This window comes from Gadus morhua, chromosome 7 (genome assembly GCF_902167405.1).
Source record: "Gadus morhua chromosome 7, gadMor3.0, whole genome shotgun sequence".
NCBI lineage: Eukaryota > Metazoa > Chordata > Actinopteri > Gadiformes > Gadidae > Gadus > Gadus morhua.
The window spans coordinates 15,704,961-15,728,418 of NC_044054.1; the positions used below are offsets into that span (position 1 = coordinate 15,704,961).

The 23,458-nt window shown below is 49.8% G+C and overlaps 1 protein-coding gene across 5 annotated transcripts in view; it reads left to right on the forward strand.

The window, feature by feature from the left end:
* The window catches only part of LOC115546919 (EH domain-binding protein 1-like protein 1), a 31,794-nt gene that overhangs the window by 2,883 nt on the left and 5,453 nt on the right, over nucleotides 1-23,458 (forward strand). The window contains exons 2-22 of one of the 5 annotated variants that reach the window (XM_030360748.1): nucleotides 947-1,004; nucleotides 1,406-1,501; nucleotides 1,661-1,714; nucleotides 2,523-2,701; nucleotides 3,487-3,605; nucleotides 6,099-6,164; nucleotides 6,510-6,656; nucleotides 7,247-7,528; nucleotides 7,898-8,099; nucleotides 9,066-9,383; nucleotides 14,055-14,399; nucleotides 14,962-15,063; nucleotides 15,796-16,863; nucleotides 17,468-18,565; nucleotides 18,965-19,274; nucleotides 21,420-21,568; nucleotides 21,708-21,756; nucleotides 22,023-22,353; nucleotides 22,463-22,575; nucleotides 22,781-22,811; nucleotides 23,232-23,284. In XM_030360748.1, the coding sequence (XP_030216608.1) occupies nucleotides 947-1,004; nucleotides 1,406-1,501; nucleotides 1,661-1,714; nucleotides 2,523-2,701; nucleotides 3,487-3,605; nucleotides 6,099-6,164; nucleotides 6,510-6,656; nucleotides 7,247-7,528; nucleotides 7,898-8,099; nucleotides 9,066-9,383; nucleotides 14,055-14,399; nucleotides 14,962-15,063; nucleotides 15,796-16,863; nucleotides 17,468-18,565; nucleotides 18,965-19,274; nucleotides 21,420-21,568; nucleotides 21,708-21,756; nucleotides 22,023-22,353; nucleotides 22,463-22,575; nucleotides 22,781-22,811; nucleotides 23,232-23,284 (5,170 nt within the window). The remainder of the gene's footprint in view (nucleotides 1-946; nucleotides 1,005-1,405; nucleotides 1,502-1,660; nucleotides 1,715-2,522; nucleotides 2,702-3,486; nucleotides 3,606-6,098; nucleotides 6,165-6,509; nucleotides 6,657-7,246; nucleotides 7,529-7,897; nucleotides 8,100-9,065; nucleotides 9,384-14,054; nucleotides 14,400-14,961; nucleotides 15,064-15,795; nucleotides 16,864-17,467; nucleotides 18,566-18,964; nucleotides 19,275-21,419; nucleotides 21,569-21,707; nucleotides 21,757-22,022; nucleotides 22,354-22,462; nucleotides 22,576-22,780; nucleotides 22,812-23,231; nucleotides 23,285-23,458) is intronic. The other 4 variants (XM_030360750.1, XM_030360751.1, XM_030360749.1 and 1 more) reach the window with 4 other exon arrangements.

Genomic DNA, 23,458 nt, shown 5'->3' on the forward strand with positions numbered 1-23,458 from the left:
AGGAAACACTCAACACATTCAGATAGGCACCGGTCACATGACTTGGCGGCTTCCTGTTTCACTTCCTGCGATATATTGGACAGACACACAGACACACTCATAAACTCTCACATGTCAAACTCAGTTGGAATTTCCAAACTCCCATATCCTGTACCAACGTGTTGCTCGGATACACTTCTAACCAACATCATGTTGCCTTGATACACTTCTAGTCAGACACCCACACGCAAACACAACCACACACATACACCCCCACGTTCATTTAAGTTGTGAACGGGCCGGCCCTCCAGCCGTCCTGATCCCCGTCCCGCCCCCGCCGCTGCAGACCCCACAGAGGGCCGGCCCGTCCCACACACCGACCCCTCCAGCCCTCCCTGGGTCTCATCTGCCCCTCCTAACAGCCGCTGTGGCCCCAGGTTTCATCACACCAACGAATTGCGGAACACATTTTACAGTTAATCAGGTCCTTACCTTAGATAATTCAAATGTCACAGTCGTACATTTCAGCAGGATGAAATAAAAGTTAGAGTGCTGTAGCTAAACCAATTAAATATCGCGCCGCCAGTCCGTGACCTCCTTTATAACCAGCTCATACCTAATAACATACACTATGCCCATGACGTCAAACTTGCTCATAAAGCCTGTATAGTTAAACTAAGGCTTCCTGGGACCCCCTGTGGACCCCTGAGGAGGTCAAGAGAGGAAGTCAGCGTGTTGTCTATGGAGGGGCCTGGGGCATCATACACTAGATGGTCATCTATGGGACCTGGGGGTTCATACTGTAAATGGGGTTATTTCGATCTATGTCTGATGAAAGTGAAACTGTTTCCTCTTGTGTGGGTTGACTGTAGAAACATCAATGGGAAGCAGGTTGTGGATTAAGAGAATTGTACCTTCTCTTGCCTACCTCCTCCCCTAAGTGTTGTTTATGGATGTGTGTTTTCAGGCAACCAGACAAATTGAGGGTGGTGTGGACCAGGAGGAACCGACGTATGTGCTCCAAGGTAAAGACACCCGCAAGCACATACACACACACACACACACACACACACACACACACACACACACACACACACACACACACACACACACACACACACACACACACACACACACACACAGCCGTAAGCACACACACACACACGCAAGCACAAACACACACACACACACACACACACACACACACACACACACACACACACACACACACACAGCCGTAAGCACACACACACACACACACACACAGCCGTAAGCACCCACACACACACGCAAGCACAAAAACACACACACACACACACACACACACACACACACACACACACACACACACACACACACACACACACGCTCACCACATACAGAGGGTTTGCATGTAGTGTTTGTTGACGTCTTGCTTGTCGTCCAGCTCCACAGTTGGCAGCCGGGCATTAAGAACCCGTACCGGGGCGTGGTCATGTGGCCGGTCCCTGAGAACGTGGACATCTCTGTGACGCTCTTCAAGGTACGTTATTGCTACTGGACACACAGAGTTGTTTTTCAATAGAGAGCAACGAATCAAGAGCCGAGCCATCTCATTGGTTCAGAGGCATCCCAGTTGCTGGTTGTACTTTTCCAGTTGGGCCTGAAATCGAAGTGTTAAAGGATGCTCTCATCTTCGCAGGAAGCCAATGCAGAGGAATTTGAGGACAAAGACTGGACCTTTGTTATTGAGGGTGTAAGTATTTCAATGTCTGTCATATGACTGTAGTACTATTATTTTTCTTCAGACTTTTACTACTATTTTTAAAAAGTTTGCTTGTCAATGAAATCCGTGTTTAATCCTAAATTAGATAGGCATCTTAATGTCCTCCTGATGACTGATGGTAATGATAAACTTGTGATGCTACACACATTGCTCGATGCCCGTCGATACACATGACTTGTGTTCCGCCTCAACTCGCGCAATCCTTCACACACATTACTTATTCGCCCCAGTGGTATTTACCACTTATTTAAATGATTTAAATAAAATCCCTCCGTCAGAGAGATTATTCAGGCATATATTTCGGACAGGGATGGTAGGATATTGGTCTGCCAATATTATGGGGGGTCTATCCCTAGAAACACCTTTGATTGACTGTATGTTCAGAGCTATGACAACGTATGTGCTCAACTCACTTTTGTCTAAAATGACAGTACTGCCGATCATAAGTTTATTTTTCTACCTAAATCACGTGCATCATATATTCCGGACGTAGGGCTTACAGGCCCCATTCAGCCGCGTAGTTTTGGCTGAGGAGAATGGACCCCATGGTTAAAAGGAAGAAGAACATCACCATGGCGCTATAGCTTCTTATCACTGGGACAGATATCACTGGAACCATATAATCAAGTGTGAAGAAGTCAAAGTGGAAGAGAGAACAAGAGAGAACATTCAGAAAACAGCGTACATTCAAATCAACCGCGTAGTGTTGGCTAAGGAGAATCGATCCACCGTGTATCTACCAGTGGTCCTAAACTCAACACCCCCCCCCCCCCAACAGGAGAGCAAGGGCCACAGGAAGGTCCTGGCGTCGGCCGACGTCAACATGAGGAAGTTCGCCAGCTCCACCCCTACCCAGACGGACCTGACACTGAAGCTGAAGCCGCTGTCCGTCAAAGTGGTGGAGGCCACCCTCAAGCTGTCGCTATCCTGCGTCTTCCTGCGGGAGGGGAAGGCTACGTGAGTGTGGTTGATTAGTATGGAGGGTATGGTTGAGCCGCAGCTACGTGAGTGTGGTCGATTAGTGAGGGTACGGTTGAACAACAGCTACGTGAGGGTAGTTGATTAGTATGGAGGGTACGGTTGAACAACAGCTACGTGAGGGTAGTTGATTAGTATGGAGGGTACGGTTGAACAACAGCTACGTGAGGGTAGTTGATTAGTATGGAGGGTACGGTTGAACAACAGCTACGTGAGGGTAGTTGATTAGTATGGAGGGTACGGTTGACCAACAGCTACGTGAGGGTAGTTGATGAGTATGGAGGGTACGGTTGACCAACAGCTACGTCAGGGCAGTTGATAAGTATGGAGGGCAGGGTTGAGCCGCACCCAAGAGGCGGTTTGGAGCACTGATCGTTTGGCCATCCTTAGCTGCGTTAGCTGAGAGAGGGTGAGACCGTGCGTGGCTGTCTGGTATTTGTCGTTGAGAGATGATGTCATGATGTCTGTGTTTATGGTTGGAATGAGGTCATCATCACCAAGTGTATATAGCTGGTGATGATGATATCTATTTACATTTTATTTCATAAAAGTTTTTTTGTGATGCAGACCTGTTCGACTTTCACTATTTTAAGTCTGAAGCAGTGGAAAGCTTTTAAATCTGTGTTTAAGAATGAATACTTCCTACAAATTCAAGAAGTATGTTTACCGCATGTTTATCTTGAAAGACGTCTGTGTCAATAAAGAGATGATTGACTGCGTGGACAAAGCCGTGATTGGTCAGTAACGTGGTGCATGCTCCTCAGGGACGAGGACATGCAGAGTGTGGCCAGCCTGATGAGCTACAAGCCCACCGACGTCGGCGACATGGACGACTTCAACGAGAGTGATGAAGACGAGGACAAGAAGTCTGTCACTGCTACAGGTTGGCGCTGACCTAAGACGCGCACATGCGTGCACGCTCACGCTCACACACTCACACACACCTACACACACATGCGTGCAAGCTCACACACACACACACACACACACACACACACAAACACACACATACACACACAAACACACACACATACACACATGCGTGCACACTCACACACAGACACACACACACACACACACTTACACACACACATAGACGTAAACATACTCACACATGCCTGCATGCACACATGTACTGTATACACACACACACACACCCAAACACATACACACACACACACACACACACACACACACACACACACACACACACACACACACACACACACACACACACACACACACACACAGGACACCTGTTGTCCTGCCTTCGAGCCTGTCACCTCTGCCTTTCTCTGCTAGTTCTATTGGCTCGTCCTTCTGCCTTGTTCTTATGTCTTTGCCTCGCTCTCGCCTCTCGCTCTCTCTCTCTCTCCTGTCCTGCACTGCCCCCTTCTGGCTGAAAGCTTCCCACACCCTAACTCGTCCCAACCGCCCCGCCCCCCCTCCGCCCACCTGGAGGAACTCTACTGGGCCGATACTCCCGACCTCAGGTACCACTCCTCTCTCACTTCCTGTTCTTGACTTCCTCGACATTTTCACTCCCCATTTCGCACGGTCCAACTTCCTTTTTTAGCCTCAGTTCTACTTTTTCTCTTCCACTTCATACGTACAATTCATGTAATGACAATAGTTACCTCAAAACCACGAGGGAACCCACCATCACCATGACCTGTTCTCATAACGCAATGATACATCAACATAGCTTTGACTGTGATCCTTAATTGTGTCCGATTATTTCAAAACGTGTTTCCCATTTTCCATTTTTAACCTCTGTCATCTTTCATGTTCTCTTTCTGCAAACCCCAACCTCTCCTCCCTTTCCTTATCCTTCATCGTTCCATCATCGATCTATCATCCATCCATCCATTCACTCATCTGTCCATCCATTCACTCATCCATCCTTCATCCATCCACTTGTCCCTCCATCTGTCCATCGGCCCCCAGCCGGTGTCAGAGGCGGTGTGAGGCCGGTGTCCGGCCCCCCTAGTCCCGCCCTTCACGCCCGGCCTCCGCTCCCCATTACCCCCTGCCCCTCCCCTCGCCGCTCTAGACACGCCCTCTCATCCGTCCAACCGGCAGCCCCGCCTACCGGAGGCCCCGCCCCTCAGCCCTCTCCCCGCTCCAAACACAAACCGCCCGCCGCGTCCGCCCCGCCCGCCGACGCCTCTCCTGCTTCTGGCCCCGCCTCCTCTACCGCGTCCAACCACCTGTCCACGTTGTGCTCTGACGTCACGGCGGCCCTGGCAGCGTCTCCCCTGGCGTCGGCGGCGTCCTCCCTCTCCTTCCCCTCCACCGCGCCCCCACCCTCCCCCACGTCTCCGTCTCCCAAGACCTCCACGGTGGCAGCGCCCTGCTTACCTCAACCGACCGCGGCCCATCAGGGCAACGCCCCCCCGTCCACCGGGACGGCGCCCCCCCCGGCGGCTTCAGCAACCGGCCCTCACCACCTCCCTGGCTACAGACCGCCTCCCTCCTCCACCTCCACCTCCACCTCTGGCCCCCAGCTCTGGGCCCCTCCCCCTGGACCCGCCGTCCCCCCACCTCCCCGTCCGACCTCCAACCCTCAGCCCCCGCCTCCTCTGTCGTCCCTCTCCCGCCCAAAAGCCCCCCAGTCCTCTGAGATAGCCTCAGCACCCCCCCTCAGCAGGTCTCTCTCCCAGCCTCCCTCTCTGCCCAGCATCTTCCAGCCCAGCCCAGGGACAGGTATCAGACTGGCCCACGTGGCATGCCTCCTGTCGCTCACCTTCTCATTGGGACCCACACCGTTACTGTAGTGCCGGTCTGTCTGTGGGCTTGATTTACATTCAATTCCTTTAATTTCCTTTCCTCACTATTACATACATCTATACACAGACTACCTTGTTCTTCAGCTAGAATTTGAATATAATGAAATGGAAGCTGCCCAATAGGCAAATCAAGTAGTCAATAGATCGGTAAAGTAGCATACAAACCTTGAGGTAGATGACATCCTCGTCCCTCTGTAAGCTGTGAGGTGGTTTCTCCTCCTGCTGAGCCAATTGAGACTTGGACCTGATAAAGACCTTATCAGATAATCTGGCAACAGCTGAAATCCCTGCGTTGGATTTTGAATTCATGTAGACGATATTGTTGAGGTTCATCTCTGTATGATTATAAGTGCTGGCGTTCTAGATCAAAATTAATTGAGTATATTTGACAGAAGTATATCTGCACCGCATCATTATGAGTTAGATAACAGCATGCTGGAGCCCTTCCTCAGTCAATACTTCTCCCTCACCCCCCTACTCATTTAATCTCTTTTTCCCCTGTCCTCCCATGTCCTCCCTGTCCTCCCTGTCCTCCTTTCTCCGCCTTTCTCCTCCCTTGTCCTCCCATGTCCACTTCCTCCTTCCAGCCTCAGTACCTTCCCAGCAGTGCCCCCGTGAGGTGCAAAGCGGAAGTGCAGTGGAACAAATCTCTGGTGTGCCTCTTCATACTCTGTCTACTGTCTAGCTCATTTTGCCTAGCTAGCTATTGATTTATGTAAGGCCTAGCTGGCTACTTATTCTAGCCCATGTAATGCCTACCAGTTACTTAATCTAGCCAAGGTAACGTCTAGGTAATAAGCTGCTTTCTCTTTAAATGATAACCTTCTGATAAGGCCACTGCCATTAATGTTTAATATGACCTGTTAAATGCTTTTTCTTTGAACTTTGCCTCATTCTATCTTTACTTATCTTACTTATCCTATCTTACTATTTTCTTCCAGTCGTTGTCGCTCTGTCTCATCTTCTCCCATGTTCCTTCACTCCTCCCTTTCTTCCAGTTCATGCTCACGTCTTCCGACCTCATGTTGTGCGGACGGTGGCTCGCCCCTCCTCTCCCTCCCCTTACAACACAAACACCCCTCCGCCTGAGAGGTCAGGGACAAACAGGGCCGCAGCTGTTCAGAACAAGCCTAGCTCAGGGCCAGGTAACTATGGGGACGTTCACGGGTTTGGGTCTGTGAATGCAGGATAGGACTGGTGCTTTGGGGTTACGGTGTGTTACGCAAACGCCCTAATGCCCACGCCTTTCAGATAACCCGCAGTAGTTCATCTCAAAGGCCTGTTTCAACACACACCTATTACAAGGACGGGTTGTTGTGTAAGTGATGTGTTAATCATACAAAATGAATCAGCCTGATTTCCTCAGAGATGTGTTTTGCTGACGGCCTGTGGGGCTGGGCAGGGCTGTGGTTGAGAGTCATCAACCCAGTGTCCAAATGTCACTGTGCTAGTAACTCGACATCATTATGTAGGGATAGGATTACAGTTCGCTATACTCTTTGTCCCTTACTTCCCCGTCCTCCCCGTTATGCCATTTTTAACTTCTTCATCGTTTCTTTGTCTTTCTCATCACCACCTATACTATTCCCTCCCTTCTAAACCCCTCCCGTCTCCCATTCAGAACCCATCCCACCTCCCTTCTGAACTCCTCCCTCATCCTGTGCCTTTTCCTACCTAACTTCTTACCTTTTCTCTTCCTTTCTCTTCCTTCCCCTGCCTGTCCTCCTGTCCACAGGAGGTCAGGAGGCGTGGCCTGGATCCGACACCACAGTCCCCCCCGCCACTCTTTCTCTGATTGGCGGCGAGATCAACCCTATCCCCCTCCTGTCCAGCCCCGACCTCGACGCCCTGTGTGACCCGGAAGCCCCGCCTCTTTCCGCCTCCCTGCCCCCTCGCACAACCTCCCGCTCCACTTCCCTACTTGGCTCCTCCCCTTTCAGTCTTACTTCCTCTCAGCCTCTTGTGTCTGCTCCTGTTCCTCCTACTGCTGCACCTCCCCTGAGGTCCTGGCAGCCAGGTACGTTACCTGCGAATGTGAGTGGACTGAGAACAACCCGAGCACATCATTGGAGTAACTACAAAAACAACACAAACATGGATAGAGAGAGATAGTGTTGGAATGAGCCTGGACTGTGGCCTCCTCCACCCATTACTGCCTTGGGCAGTAGAATGGAATGAGAATAGAAATAAGACTTGTGATATGAAGCGCCCTTAGTTGTAATCCCTAAATAATACCTACTATTGACTGCTGACTACTGATCCCATGATGCCCCAAAACAATGTTGTTTTACCATGCAAGACCTGCCTTCTCCTCCTCAGTCATTACTCCGCCTCATTCCAAATCACAGGAACTCAGCTTTCTCTTGTCTTTGCTAATGTCCTGCAGGATGGGCCCCCCCGTCAACCCAAGTGGATAAGAACACGAACCCATTCACCATGGAAACGACCCGCGCTGGCCCGGATCCCAGGGAGTCGGAGCCTCAGCGCATCAAGGCCGACATGAGGGCGGCGAACCAGAGCGTCACGCAGGCCCTGCAGCCCTCACAGACCATAGTGGAGGAGGACGAGGAGGACCCAAAGACCAGCAGGTGGGCTCATTATCACCAGGCTCTTCATCGTCTGCTACATTTGACATTGACATTTCTGTGGGTACATATCAAATGAGCTTGGAACCACATCATGCCAGTGCATTCTTCTGTCCGGTGATGCGGTGTTCAGGGTGACCCATCCAACCAGGGGCCTTGTGTTATTATCCAACTCTTGTCGTTGTTGTTTACATCATTTGGAATCTGTGTTAGAACACATATTTGTATGTGCGTTGCATGTGTATATGTGTGTGTGCTTACTTACCCCCTTGTTTGCTGTGACTTAATATCTTGCAACCAGATTGTGTCTCAAAACGTCTCAAAACTTAACGTCAATAGTGTGGTGTGATTAATTGTTATTGTCTTCTGAACACTTGAGTCACTGACTGATGTCTCTTGGCATTTGGGTGGCTTATGTCCACTGTTGGTCAAACATCGTTGTCAGACGATCCATCCCTTAACCCATGCTGGCCTTGACAGTAATGGTTGCCTTGTTACCACGGACAACCCAGTATGGACCGTTGTCAGCTTTCTTGGTTTCAAAAATAAACACATGGTCTCGTTGAGATCAGGATGTCGCAATCTACCCAACCTACATCTCCTCCACGGCTGAACATGAACAACATGAACAACTTGAACCCCATTTCCACCAATAACATTGACCCCACTCTCTCCTCTGAAAAGGTTAGGGGTTAGCGTGTCTAGTGCGTTCGCTCACGCTTGGTACAATCCTAAAAGCAAAACACACGAGTGTGCCCTGGCACTTGTTTTGGTTAAACCTGGCAACCATTTTGTCGATTTGGCAAGATGGTCGCTGTCTGGCTACTCCTTCTCAACCCTGGCGCCGTGCGTCGCGTGTGAGCTTGAAACACCCGCCGCCTTGTTCCCCAAGCCCTGTGAACCCTCACCCTACTACTCACCCCGTCGCTGCACTACGACCTCTGACCCTCGGTATCCCTGTATCCCCAGTTCTGGCCAAGTCGTTTCCGAGCTGATTGTAGCCCCGCCCCCTCCCTGGCCATTCGCCAGCACCGAGAGCTCCACCCCTCAGCAGCCCTCCACCAATGTGCTGGCAGCTTTTATTACACCCAAAAAAAACAAAGAACAGGCTGCTTCCAAAAAGCACAACCATAAGCCATCTGAAGATTCAAAGCCGCCATTGGCTGAGCCAGAAGCAGACTTTGATGACTTCATGTTGGACTCTTTAACCCGGAGTGGGCCGTCAGGAGGCTTGTTCCTGGAAGAGGAGGGCTCTAAACGAGACACGGTCAAAAGGTGTCCTCCAGGGTGAGTTAGCACACACACACATGTACACGTGCATGCACACGCACACATACACTCACACAGTAATCACACAGAAATATGTGATGTTTTGGCATCACACAACAAAATGGGAAGTTCAATGACTCAACTACTGGGAGTGACCCAGGCACCTACTAAGAGGGTCTATCTGTCCGCCTGTCTGTCTGCAGTATGAACCGTGTAGCATTAAGCTGTCTGTCTGTCTGTCTGTCTGTCTGTCTGTCTGTCTGTCTGTCCGTCTGTCTATCTGCAGTATGGACCATGTAGCATTAAGGTGTATGTCTGTCTGTCTGCATTATTAACCATGTAGCATTAAGGTGTCTGTCTGTCTGTCTGTCTGTCTGTCTGTCTGTCTGTCTGTCTGTCTGTCTGTCTGTCTGTCTGTCTGTAGTATGAACCATGTAGCATTAAGGGGTCTGTCTGTCTGTCTGCAGTACGAAGCTGAAGGCCGCTGAAGGCCATCCTCCCTCGGAGACTCACGCCTCACAGGAGGAGAGGAGGAGGATGCAGGAAGTGCAGAAAAAGAAAGAAGAGGAAGAAACGTTGAAAAAACAGAAGGAGGAAGACAGACAGAGGGCAAGGGAGCAGGAGGAGAAGGAAATTGAGGAGGAGGAGAAGAAGAGGAGAACTCTGGAGGAGGAGGAGAGGAGAGCTCTGGAGGAGGAGGAGGAGGAGAGGAGAGCTCTGGAGGAGAAGAGGAGAGTCCTAAAAGAGGAGGAGAAGAAGAGAGCTCTAGAGGAAGAGAAGAAGAGAGCTCTAGAGGAAGAGAAGAAGAGAGCTCTAGAGGAAGAGAAGAAGAGAGCTCTAGAGGAAGAGAAGAAGAGAGCTCTAGAGGAAGAGAAGAAGAGAGCTCTAGAGGAAGAGAAGAAGAGAGCTCTAGAGGAAGAGAAGAAGAGAGCTCTAGAGGAGGAGAAGAGGAGAGCTCTGGAGGAGGAGGAGAAGAAGAGAGCTCTAGAGGAGGAGAAGAAGAGAGCTCTAGAGGAGGAGAAGAGGAGAGCTCTAGAGGAGGAGAAGAGGAGAGCTCTAGAGGAGGAGAAGAGGAGAGCCCTGGAGGAGGAGAAGAAGAGGAGAGCCCTGGAGGAGGAGAAGAAGAAGAGAGCTCTAGAGGAGGAGAAGAAGAGAGCTCTAGAGGAGGAGAAGAAGAGGAGAGCTCTAGAGGAGGAGAAGAAGAGGAGAGCTCTGGAGGAGGAGGAGAAGAAGAGAGCTCTAGAGGAGGAGAAGAGGAGAGTCCTAAAAGAGGAGGAGAAGAGGAGAGTCCTAAAAGAGGAGGAGGAGAAGAGAGCTCTAGAGGAAGAGAAGAGGAGAGCTCTAGAGGAGGAGAAGAGGAGAGCTCTAGAGGAGGAGAAGAGGAGAGCTCTGGAGGAAGAGGAGAAGAGGAAAGCACTGGAGGAGGAGAAGAAGAGAGCTCTGGAGAAGGAGAAGAAGAAAGCTCTAATGGAGGAGGAGAAGATGAGAGAATTGGAGGAGGAGAAAAGGAGACTGCGGGCAGAGGAGGACCGGGAGCGGAGTGAGATGGAGAGAAGGAGGAAGGAGGAGGAAAGGCTCCTTCAGGAAAAACAGGAGAAACAGAGATTGAAGCAAATGGAGGAAGAGAAGAGGAGGGAGGAGGAGGCAGCGAGGAGGAAGAGGGATGAGGAGAGGATCCTCCTAGAGAAGAAGGAGCAGGAAGAGTGCAAGAGAGAGAAGGAGAGGAGAGTGGAAAAGGACCGATTGCTGAAAGAGATGAAGGCTGAAGAGGAGGAGGGGAAAAGGAGAGAGCAGGTGAAAAAAAAGCGGCTCCTGGAAGTAGAGGAGGAGAGGAAGAGGATGGAGGAGAAACGTTTAAAAGAGGAAGAGGAAAAGGAAGAGATGAGAGGAAGAGAAGAGAAACAGCGTCTCAAAGAGGAGCAGCGAAAACAGGAGCTGGAGAGGCTTCTGAAAGAGGAGAAAGAAATGGAGGAGAACAGGAAAAGGGAGGGAGAGGAGAGAATTAGTACAGCAAAAGAGGAGGAAGAAAAGCAGAGACTGCTAAAGGAAGAGGAGACAAGAACAAGACAAAAGGAAGAGAAGATGAGATCGGAGAAGCAGCGTGTGGAGGAGGAGAGAAAAAGGAGAGAGGAGGAGATAAAAAAGAGGATCTTGAAGTCAGAGGAGACGAGAAAAAGGAGAGAGGAGGAGACAAAAAAGAGGCTTGTGGAGGCGGAGGAGGACAGGAAGAGGATGGAGGAGAAACGCTTGAAAGAATTAACGGAAAAGGAAGAGCGAAAACAAGAGAGAGAGAGGCACTTGAAAGAGGAGAAAGAAAGGGAGGAGCAGGAAAGGAAACAGAGAGAGGAGGAGAGAAGAGCGCAAGAGGAGGAGAAGCAGAGACTCCTAAAGGAAGCAGAGAGGAGGAAGAGGCTGGAGGAGGAGAAGCAGAGACTCCTAAAGGAAGGAGAGAGGATGAAGAGAGAGGAGAAGGAGAGACTCCTAAAGGAAGCAGAGAGGATGAAGAGAGAGGAGAAGGAGAGACTCCTAAAGGAAGAAGAGAGGATGAAGAGAGAGGAGAAGGAGAGACTCCTAAAGGAAGCAGAGAGGATGAAGAGAGAGGAGGAGGAGAGACTCCTAAAGGAAGGAGAGAGGATGAAGAGAGAGGAGGAGGAGAAGGAGAGACTCCTAAAGGAAGCAGAGAGGATGAAGAGAGAGGAGGAGGAGAAGGAGAGACTCCTAAAGGAAGAAGAGAGGATGAAGAGAGAGGAGAAGGAGAGACTCCTAAAGGAAGCAGAGAGGAGGAAGAGAGAGGAGGAGGAGAAGGAGAGACTCCTAAAGGAAGCAGAGAGGATGAAGAGAGAGGAGGAGGAGAAGGAGAGACTCCTAAAGGAAGCAGAGAGGATGAAGAGAGAGGAGGAGGAGAAGCAGAGACTCCTAAAGGAAGAAGAGAGGATGAAGAGAGAGGAGAAGGAGAGACTCCTCAAGGAAGCAGAGAGGAGGAAGAGAGAGGAGGAGGAGAAGCAGAGACTCCTAAAGGAAGCAGAGAGGATGAAGAGAGAGGAGAAGGAGAGACTCCTCAAGGAAGCAGAGAGGAGGGAGAGAGAGGAGGAGGAGAAGGAGAGACTCCTAAAGGAAGCAGAGAGGATGAAGAGAGAGGAGGAGGAGAAGCAGAGACTCCTAAAGGAAGCAGAGAGGATGAAGAGAGAGGAGAAGGAGAGACTCCTAAAGGAAGCAGAGAGGATGAAGAGAGAGGAGGAGGAGAAGCAGAGACTCCTAAAGGAAGAAGAGAGGATGAAGAGAGAGGAGAAGGAGAGACTCCTAAAGGAAGCAGAGAGGAGGAAGAGAGAGGAGGAGGAGAAGCAGAGACTCCTAAAGGAAGGAGAGAGGATGAAGAGAGAGGAGGAGGCGAAGAGAGTAGAGAAGCGACGCATCGAGGAGGAGAGGAAACGGCTAGAGCTGAAAGAAAGAGAGCGAATTGCAACAGAGGAGAAACTTCTAGCAGAGCAGAGGGAGAAGGAAGCGAGACAGGTGGAGGAGAGACAACAAGTGAAAGAGGCAAAGGAGAGGGAGGATCGAAAAGCCAGGGAAGAGAGTAAAATGAAAGAAGAGGAACAAGAGAAAAAGAGAATGGCTGAGGAGGAAAGGAAGAAGGTAGAGGCAGAGCAGAGGATCAGACAGGAGCATCAGGAGAAGGGGAGGAGACAGAGGGATGAAGATGAGGAGAGTAAGAATCCTCCTGCTCCATTGTCCAGGGTGGTGATCAACAGATCAGATGAAGAGAAGGAGAAGATGAGAATGATAGCTGGATCCAAGTCTATTCCTGGCATCTCAAAAATCCCTAACACCAATACCCAACAGGCTCAGGACAAAACCTCCAATCTGCTTCCTGAAGCCAGACCGGTCTGGGCTGGAATGGACGCCCACGAACGGTGAGTGGCAGCGTCCAGGTCCAGTATCTTCTGATCATGCTTGTTCCATCTCCTCAACTTGTAATTGGGTTTAAGGGTTTGTGCACTTGAATACGCTTGCTCTAAATCCAATAAAATCAACCAATCATTCAACCAATCAACCCATCACATATCGATTCTCCCATAGTAACCGTGTGTTGTTTCTGTTGATCTTGTAAATCTCTACAGATCCTGCGTTGTGTTCTCATTCTTTGGTCGACCTGATGATCTCATGGTTTCATTGGTTCTCACTGTGTTGTCATATTCTCTATTGGTTGTTCTCTGTTCTTCCCCGGCCATCGTCCCCTGCTCTCAGTCCGGGGCCACTGATGCATGAATCGAGAGGCTTGATTGCCACTCCACCAATCGAAGCGCTTGCTCACTGCAACCAATTGGGCCCCACCATTCAGCCCTCTGCTCGCAACAAACCAATTACGTTAGACGTGGTGTCCCTGGTCCCGCCCCCTGAGAAGTTTGTGGAGGCAGAGGATCCTCTGTGGAACGCTCTAGAGGGGAGGGACGGTATGACTCAGGAACACTCTAAACCCCTGGGCAGAGGGTAAGAGTGGCTCCGGGGCCCTCGGTGTGGGGTTGATTTAGTGACGCTTGTCTGTAAGGCTGCATGTCTGTAAGTCTGTATGCCTGTATAACTGTAGGTCTGTATGTCTGTCTGTTTGTAGGTCTGCTTTGTGTGGATTTCTTCTTCATAGTACAGTGTGGACAGAAGCGAAGAGGGTGTAATCCTCTCTGTGTGTTTCAGCTCGCCGAAGGAAGACGCCACCCAAAGGGACAAAGTACAGGACCTTCAGCCAATCACAGCGAAGGAGCCCGACGCCATCCCTTCCTCTGCTAAACCCTGCCCCCCGCCGGTCACAGAGCCCCCCAGGGAGCCCCAGGCCCCCCCGACCATCAAACCCTGCCCCCCAACCGCCGCTCCGCAGAACGAGACGCCGACGGACGGCGTCATGGCGGACCCTCGGCCGTCCTCAGCCAATCAGAAGCCTGCACCTGAAAAGGAGGGGCCTCTGTGGGCGGCCCTGGAGGAGGCGGGGGACTCCGGGGGGGGAGGGGGGAGAGAGGACGGGAGTGATGCTGTTGACAGAGGGTGAGTAGGAGAAGGGGGGCTGACCTTTAGACCTCCGGCCACGTGAGGGAGCGGGGGGGGGGGGGGGGGGGGGGGGCACAGGGCTGAGGGGACGCTCTGCATGCACTCATCACCTTGTGCACACACACGCGCACATACGCATACAAACACACACACCCAAACACATACACACACACACACACACACACACACACACACCCACCAACACACTTTATCACCCAAATAAACAAGCTTCTGCTTTGCCAGTGCTAAACAAATTGCTCGGATTCAGAAAGAAATGTATGAGTCATATTCCGCGTATGGTCAACAATGATGTTGCATAATGTTTCTTGCATAATTTCTTGTTTCTGGCCATTTGAAAGCAGTTGTTAGTTCTGTCGTGATGCTGGGGGGCAGACAGCACTACTCAACACAGTCGCTCACCCACGCTCCTGATAGGTTAGGATCGTTGAGGATCTATCAACAACATAAAGAATCTAAAGTTTGCGTGTGTGTGTGTGCGCGCGCGTTTGAATGTGTGTGTGTATGTGTGTTTGTGTGTGCGTGTGTGTGTGGGCTCCAGCGTCGATAAGTGTGTGAACAGAGAGGAGGTGTGTGAGGCAGGCCAGCAGCCTGAGGCGTCAGTAGGCCTCATGTCTGCGGTAGTCGGGGTGTTTTACAGAGGGTGAGTCCCTCCTGCCTGGTCTCTCCTGCCTGGTCTCTCCTGCCTGTGCCTGCTGGGGTCTGTACGCCCATAACAGGGCATGCCAACAACAGGAAACAACACCGTAGCTCATACGTGTTGGAGGCCGAATGAATGGAACACAGAGTGCTGGCACACAGTAGTTCTAAGGTCTGCCCATGCCAGAGCACATTAGCAGAGCTGAACACATGAGGGCTGGCCTCCCTCAGACACACACACCACCATTGTTCCCTTGGTCCCAACCCCCAAAACCCTCACTCTGTCAACTCTCAGCATCACTCCCCATTTTTCAGCTATAGCTCCCCGCCACATTTCCATGGGGTCATTGACTAGACCGACAGAACATTCTTTGACGTATTTGCGGTATGTGATGCGAAACTGGAACGGTTACGTTCTATTCATCCAAACTAAATGATCGACGATGGTGTCCTCATCTTCTCTGTGCTCACCTGCTCTGATGACAGATGTAGCCTTCTCCCTGTTTCATAGTTAGACAGTCGCTGTCAAGGACAGGATGTTTTGGCCATATTTCCCCGTTCTCCCCAGAGTGTGTATTGGACAAGGCATCTTGGTACAGCACCAAACTAAGTCTGGGTTGGAACCGCAGAGCATGATGTTCCTCGTTTCCCCGACAACGCGTAGCATGTTGTGGCCTCATTTGTAACCATGAATTATTTTTCCTGGATTTCTGCTGACACTGCTGTCCCTCCCCAGCTTTGAGTCAGTGGCCTCCATCCTCCACTCCCATGACGCAAGTCAGCCGCGCTCCTCTCCAGACGGGCCCCCGGCCCTCAGGGCCCCGGAGGGCTACAGCGTCGCTCTCTTATCCATTTCAGACCTTCCTAGTGTCTCTGAGACGGACACGAGTCCACTTTCTCTCACTGAGGTGGACATTATGCCCCCGGCTGCTTTTGGGGACATCATAAAGAGACAACCAATTAGTGGAGAGAAACAACCCAAGGTTGAACTGTCATTTGCTGTTAATAGTACAGGGAAGTCACCCAATCAGGGGATGGAGACTTCTGGTCTGGTGGCCCGTCTGAGGCTGGCTGCCAGCGAGGCAGAGAGGGAGAGGGAGGAAAGGGAAATAGAGGGGAGGAAAGAGAAGGAAGAAGAAGGAAAGGGAGAAGAGGGGGAGAGGGCAGATTTGGGGACGAAAGAGAAAATGCAAGAAACTGAACAGAGCCAGGGAAGGCTAGAAATAGGAGGTAAAGAGAGGCAACATATGAAAGGAGGCCGAGAGGAAAGTCAGCAGTTGAGGAAAGAGGAGCATGATGAGGATCAGACAAAGAGAGGAAGACACAGGGGGGAGGAGAGGGAGGGGGGAAGGGGGAAGTTGGAGAGACAGGGAAATGAAGGGACAATGTTTTCATCTGTGTCTCTCAAGCACAACAGCCAATCACATGCTTGTCCTCCACTTAAAGAGGTGGAGTTTGAGGAAATAGCACATGAGGAAAGGCTTGACACAGACGAATCCAAAGACAGATCTGGTCCCAAGTCATTGAGCAAGACTGATCTGAAAGACACAGGTTCAGCTGGTAAGAGGGATCAGGTCCCAGAGGAAGGCAAGCCCAAAGTTCAGCGGCCCGATGGAGCCTCTCACGTCTCCGCGGATGAGGCACGCGAAGTCCCTCCTCCAAAACTGGCAAAAAGAGCGAATTCAGGGCTGCAAGCCGTCCCCGTGTGGATGAGAGAGGAGGACAGCGAGGAGCTGGAGTACGAGACGGGACAGGAGGACATCGGCACCGTCTGTTCAGCTGAGCTGTACATGGAGGGAGGGGGGTGAGTAGCAGGAGAGGGGGAGGGAGAGGGAAGAGAATGAACTGAGATGAGAGTAAGGGAATGGCTTCAAAGTGGATGAGAGAGATGCATGTTAGTAGGCCTCAGGTGTACCTGCGTTGCTCCTCTTAATAGAGGCTTTAACTGGCTGGAATTGTAAGGAATGTTGACCTTTTGCTGAATGTTCATTGGCTGTGCTGAGCTCGCTGTGTGAGGTCAAGTGTGAGCCAACGTGGGCCTTGTTCCAAAAATCAGTTATTGTTTGTCGGATTTCCCTGTACACATCATGTTTTGATAATGGACAATGCTTGGTTTGAAATACATCTTCTCAAATGCTTCCTTAGACGCAGTGTGTTTGGCTCCCAACGCGATAGTTCCCAAACACAGGTTTGGGAACTATTTGCGCTGGCATGTCAGCATGGATAAGATAGGTTGGATTGGTGAATGCTGTTGCTCATAGGGATCGAGCTAGCTAGCTCTTCTGCATGCTTGGATCACACTGCTTGTGGTCCCCATCGCTAGCGGGGGCGTGGTTGATGTAACTATTTGTTGTGGGTGGTTGGTACTAAACAAAAGAAGAGTCTGTAACCTCCCTCTCTGTCTGCAGCGTGGAGGATCTGTCCGTGACACAGGCTGCACCAGGTGGTTCTGCCGGGCCTCCTCCCACGGTCATCCCACAACCTCTGCTCCACGGCTCAGCTGTCAATCAACCAAAGGCATTCAGGGAATCTGTCTCTTTGAAGATTCAGGCTCTGCCGGCCAATCGGTGCTCCCCGGCCGCGCCAGAACAGGAAGTAGGAGCTGGTCAGACACCGGGCGTCACCCACGGTAACGCTGACAAGCCACAGACGTTTGGACAGGAAGTAGGAGCTAGTCGGACACCGGTCATCTCCCACGGTAACACTCATAAGCCGCAGATGTCGGGACAGGAAGTAGGAGCTGGTTGGACACCGGGCGTCTTCCATGGTTACGCTGACAAGCCACAGACGTCGGGACAGGAAGTAGGAGCTGGTCGGACACCGGGCCTCTCCCACGGTAACGCTCACAAGCTGCAGATGTCGGGACAGGAAGATGGCATAATTCAAACGGGCGTGGTTTCCACTTCCGTTGAGTTGGTGGACATGCAGGCCGGTCCGATGGGAAAGGACCTGGTCCCATCGTCTGTAGTACCCTGGCCCCTCCCCTCAGATACACAACCCACCGAGGAGAACGCCGGCTCAAAGGGTGCCAGGATGGAAACGGAGACACCTGCCAACAAGGCAGAAGCGACCGATGTGTCTTACGAGACCAAACTTATTACCCTTGAAGCAAAGGCTGACGGGAACCAAATCCCTGAGGGGAGCCTTGAGGCCAGAGACCAGGCACTCCAGGAAGAAGAACAGCTCCTATTGGCTAAGATCCAGAAGATGACAGCCAAAACATCACCTTTCCCAGTGTCTCGAGGCAAAAAGCTCCTCATACCCGACCTCAAAGATATCGACGGTGACATCACAGACCCAGAGAGCCAATCCCAAACCAGCACTGGCTCTGGAAGCTCCACTTTCGAAAAAGCTTTTGTCGACGAGCCGTCGCATTTGATTGGTTCATGCTTCACCGTGCTTGAGGAAGTTTCATTGGCTGATGCTAGAGAGGTAGGGATCCTAGAACTAAGAGAGGCAGTCCGAGAAGATAAGGAGGCATTGAACCGGGAAGAAAACAAACCAGTGTGAGTGGGCAGTTCCCTTCCCAAACACATCTGCACACCCGAGCGCTGTATGTGTGTGAGTGTATGTGGGCAAGCTTTGTACCATGCAATGCCAATAAAGCTAATTTATTGATTATTGAAGACATTATGAAACGCGGTGCACACAGCAATGTGCATGGCATTGTTTGTTTGGTCAAAGAAGGTAAAGTATATGGTGTGTGTCTGAGCTCTTCCCTTGGATCTTCCATTGTGGAAGGATCTCTGCTGTGCTGCGTTGTTCTGGACCTTTCTATCCATCCGTCAAGCTTGACTAACCCCGCTGTGTCCTGCTATGTGTTACTAACATTTGAGTCCTTTTCTCTCGGCGGTCCTCTCTGTCCTGTCCAATGCTCATGAACAACACCATTGTTCTTCTCCTAGGCCCACCCAGGAGCCCCCCACCTTTCCAAACGGCAGAGCTAAGGCACCTGAGGAGCCAAGCGGGCTTCAGACTCGACCTAAGAACCTGCCCAGCGGCGCTCCGGGATCCAATCGGGAGGCGTCCTTTCCCGGCGCTCCAGTTACCGGGGGGGGGTCAGCGATGCGTGATCCAGACAGAACCTCTTCCGTTCCTCCTCCTCAAAGCGGAATGAAGAGGGGCCCTTCCTCCCACGGGGAGTCACAGCAAGGCCCCGCTCAGCCTGGAGGACCGGTGGCAGTGGGGTCCGCTGCCAGGCCGGACCCTTCAGAGGTACTGACATGTTATCTGTGTGTGTGTGTGTGGTCGGGGTGTTGCTGTCATCAGAGGTTTAGACAGTGAGAGAGGTTGACTTGTAACCAGAAGCTGGCTAGTTCGATCCCCGGTTCCACCTAGCTGAGTGACAAGGTTTCCCTGAGCAAGACGCCTCACCTTAACTGCTCCTTTCGAGCTGGCCGTCTCCTTGCATGGTTGACTCCGGTGTCAGTGGTGAATGTGTGTGTGAATGGTCGGAAGCCTCTTTGGATAAAAGCGTCTGCTAAATGCACGAAATGGAAAAGGTACAGACAGTGATGTCTTGTGTGTGGGGGGTTGTTGTCATCAGAGGAACAGACATTGATGTCATGTCATGGGGACCAGGGATGGAAATTAACACCCGCCACACGCCATTTGCGGGTGGATTTGTATGGGGGCGGGTGAATCGTGTCAATTCACCCGCCACTGTGTCGGGTAATACTTTCCAGTCAGGTCCGATCAAATTTGCGCGTCCCTGCTTGAAGTTTTTGACGTTGAATCTTTGATTTTGAATTTTTAACATTGAAAAATAAAGCTGAATAGGTGTTAAATTCAAATCCAAACACGTTATTTCAATGCGTAAATATTCAGTGCTTAGAGTTCAATGGCTTTCTATTTTCAAAATCCGATGGCACAGATTTACTTCCATAGAAGTGACTCAAACATTTTGTGGTTAAGAGGGCGTATCGGTTTCCACCATAGGTTTCTACAGGAAAAGAATCTGTGTGGGGATGGGGGAATCTAGAGCGGTATGGAAGCGCGCAATAATTTGCAGTGTCAGAATTCTGAGAATTTAGTCAGCATTTCAGATTTCTCAGAATTATCTGACAGTGCAAATTAAAGTGCTACTACTAGCGAACTACTTTCAGTGTGACTGGAGAGAACTTCCTTAAATTAACCTTTAATGCTAAATTTGCATGAACGCTATTGTGTGAATTAGTTTGGTTCTCTTTCATGGAAGCCGGAAGGGGGATATTCCTGGGGCTTGCCCCATGAATTCAACCCATGCCCACGCTCACACGCCACACTTCGTATTTCTCACGCAGAGAAATTACCAGGATAGCGCCCACCAATTTGGGCCGCTATTTAACAGTGTTACAGGTAGGAATCAAATGTGTTTCCCGTACGTAGGGTAGGCCTAACCATACGTCATCTTTTGCCCGGACATGCCCTCTTTTGAGACAATGTTTTGCAGAATTTCAAAATCGTCCGGGATTTTATTAAAGCCTCATACATGTTCGCATTGAATTTGCGTTGCGTTTCTCTGGGTCGTTCACAAACTAGTTAGGCTACGCCCTCCCCTACTCAGTTCTGTTCGCTTTGCATTGGTGGAAGTGAGTAGGGAGAGTGGTTAAATAGAGCCTTCAGATTGGACGGTTTGACTTACTCAGTTACAGTCGTGTTTTGTATTTATTTTTTTACCATTATTGTTTTATAGGGACAAACATTAACAAATTTCTCCTACAGGTGATTGATAAAGTTCTATCTAGACTATTGAACAGAAAGAAAGTGTTTTTTCTGAATATTAGTGTTAAGGGGCAATAATGCTTACTATCATACGTTAGTTACCATGTCTGTGGACAAATTTGTATTTTGTCACATGTAAATATAAAAAGAAAATTGGCTTATGATGGTGTAGCCATGCATGTTGTTTTATTGTTAATATGTAAATTTGTTTTTTATTGAAAATAATTTGCATAGATGAATTATCCCAACACCTTTGAAATAAACATGACTTAACATGGCAGATACTTGTGTATTGTTTATCGTAAGAGTGTAACGTTTTCAACTCAGTTCCTTGGTAGAACCTACCTAGATGTGTATGAAAAACACTTTTCTTATGTATTGTTACTATTATATTGTTCAAAATGTACGCATTTATTAAAAATATATATAGCGTATAAAAAGTGGCTGGTAAAAAAGATGAGTGGCTGGTAGATTTTTAAATCTACCTGCCACAGTGGCTGGTGGACAAAAAAGTTAATTTCCATCCCTGATGTGGACAGATATGGACAATTCTGAAAACCTACACATGTACAAATCTCCCTCTCTCTCTCTCTCTCTCTCTCTCTCTCTCTCTCTCTCTCTCTCTCTCTCTCTCTCTCTCTCTCCTCTCTCTCTCAGGGGCTGGTGAGCTCCAGTCAGTCTCTGCTAGAGTGGTGTCAAGAGATGACCAAGGGCTACCGGGGGTTAAAGATCACCAACTTCAGCACCTCCTGGAGGAACGGGTTGGCCTTCTGTGCCATCCTGCATCACTTCCACCCAGAGATGATGTGAGCCCCCCCTCAGAAACCCCCAACATCATTGTTTCGTTTGACCCGTTGCATCACCTTCTCAATGGGGATTTGGTCTGACATATTTGGTCATGGGTTGTGGCAATGCCCTTATTGTCCTGTTTATATCTGTTTTTAGAGAATTTAACCAGCTGCAACCCCATGACATAAAACTGAACAACAAAAAGGTGAGTGTCTGTGATCCTTCGTCCTTCCTACACCAAACTTTAAACCAATGATTGAGCCAGCAGCCCTTAACGTTACTATAGACTATATTCAGCAACAGTGACGATGACATGTAAAACAGGGCTTGATTCGAATGGTAAACAGAGAGTAAGCTACATCTCCACCCTGTGTTTTTCCTGCATACGACAGTGGTGCCATACTACCAATGTACAGGTTTGTATTGTTGGGTACTAAACAGGTTGATATTCAATGATGTGTTTCTCGGCAGGCGTTTGACGGGTTTGAAGGCCTGGGCGTGTCCCGTCTGCTGGAGCCCTCGGACATGGTGCTGCTGTCGGTGCCGGACCGCCTCATCGTCATGACCTACCTGAGCCAGATCCGCTCCCACTTCACCAACCAGCAGCTCAGCGTACTGCAGATAGAGCACAACAGCAGCCAGTCCTGCTACGGCCTGGCGCCCTCAGGGCCCGCCCCCAGCGACGTGGATAAGGCTGCGTTCTGTATGGCCAGGCTGCAGGAAGGGGCGGTAGTGAGTCTGGAGGAAGGAGGGAGCAGTTCCTTGGTAGTCCCGCCTCCACGGAACAAGCGATTGGCTAAAGGTACTGGATTGAAGTTAATTTATTTTGTTTACCAAATACATTGATTTTATTTTTGTTATGTCTCCCAACTGTTCAATTTTTTATTGATTCATTGTTAATGTATTTTCAGGCGAAGAACCATTAACACCAGTCGCTCCCCCAAGGGCAGTTGCCAAGGCAACCAGGGGTGGGCTGGTTCCGGAGTATAGAGCCAATGAGGTTGCTGAGAAGGGACACACACAGGTGCAGAACCTTCCTTTACCCTAATGTGTGTGACTGTAATTCATGATCAAATGTATACACAGCACTCAGAATGGTACATACACACTGTTAACAGTACATTTGATTCTACTATCGGACTTTCTTGTTTGATAAATTAAATGTATTTATTTTGTAACTCATTGCGACTTCAGAGACATTGAATAGTTATCTTTGGTTTCTGTTTCAGGGAAAAGAGTCGACAACCGAAACTGATTCAGGTACATAAATTATTGTCGACATGAAGTTTATTATATTGTTTAAATATTACTAAATATAATTCATTATGAATTCAAGGCATGAACATTATAAACATTTGAACTATATAACACCCGTACGATATATCACACAGAAAGATCTATTATACCTTTTAAGTCACTACTTCCTATTAACATTTTGTAGATTATGTTTAAATTATTTTGTGTGTGTGTGTGTGTGTGTGTGTGTGTGTGTGTGTGTGTGTGTGTGTGTGTGTGTGTGTGTGTGTGTGTGTGTGTGTGTTTGTGTGTGTGTGTGTGTGTGTGTGTGTGTGTGTGTGTGTGTGTGTGTGTGTGTGTTTTTGTGTGTGTGTGTGTGTGTGTGTGTGTGTGTGCGTGTATGTGTGTGTGTGCGTGTATGTGTGTGTGTGTGTGTGTGTGTAGGATCACCACATGCAGCAGAGACTAAGCCCCCAAAACAGGAAGAGGAAACCATGGTTAGATCTCCTTCTTCCCTCTTTGTTTTCTCTCTCTGTTCATCAGTTCTCTATCTGGTTCCATTCTGTATCATCAGGTGTTAGTTCACGGGAAATTGATTCAAATTATTTCAAACATTAATCTTGGAAATCAATGTCTGGTTTCTGGTCTTTCTCTAATCATCTGGCCTTCCT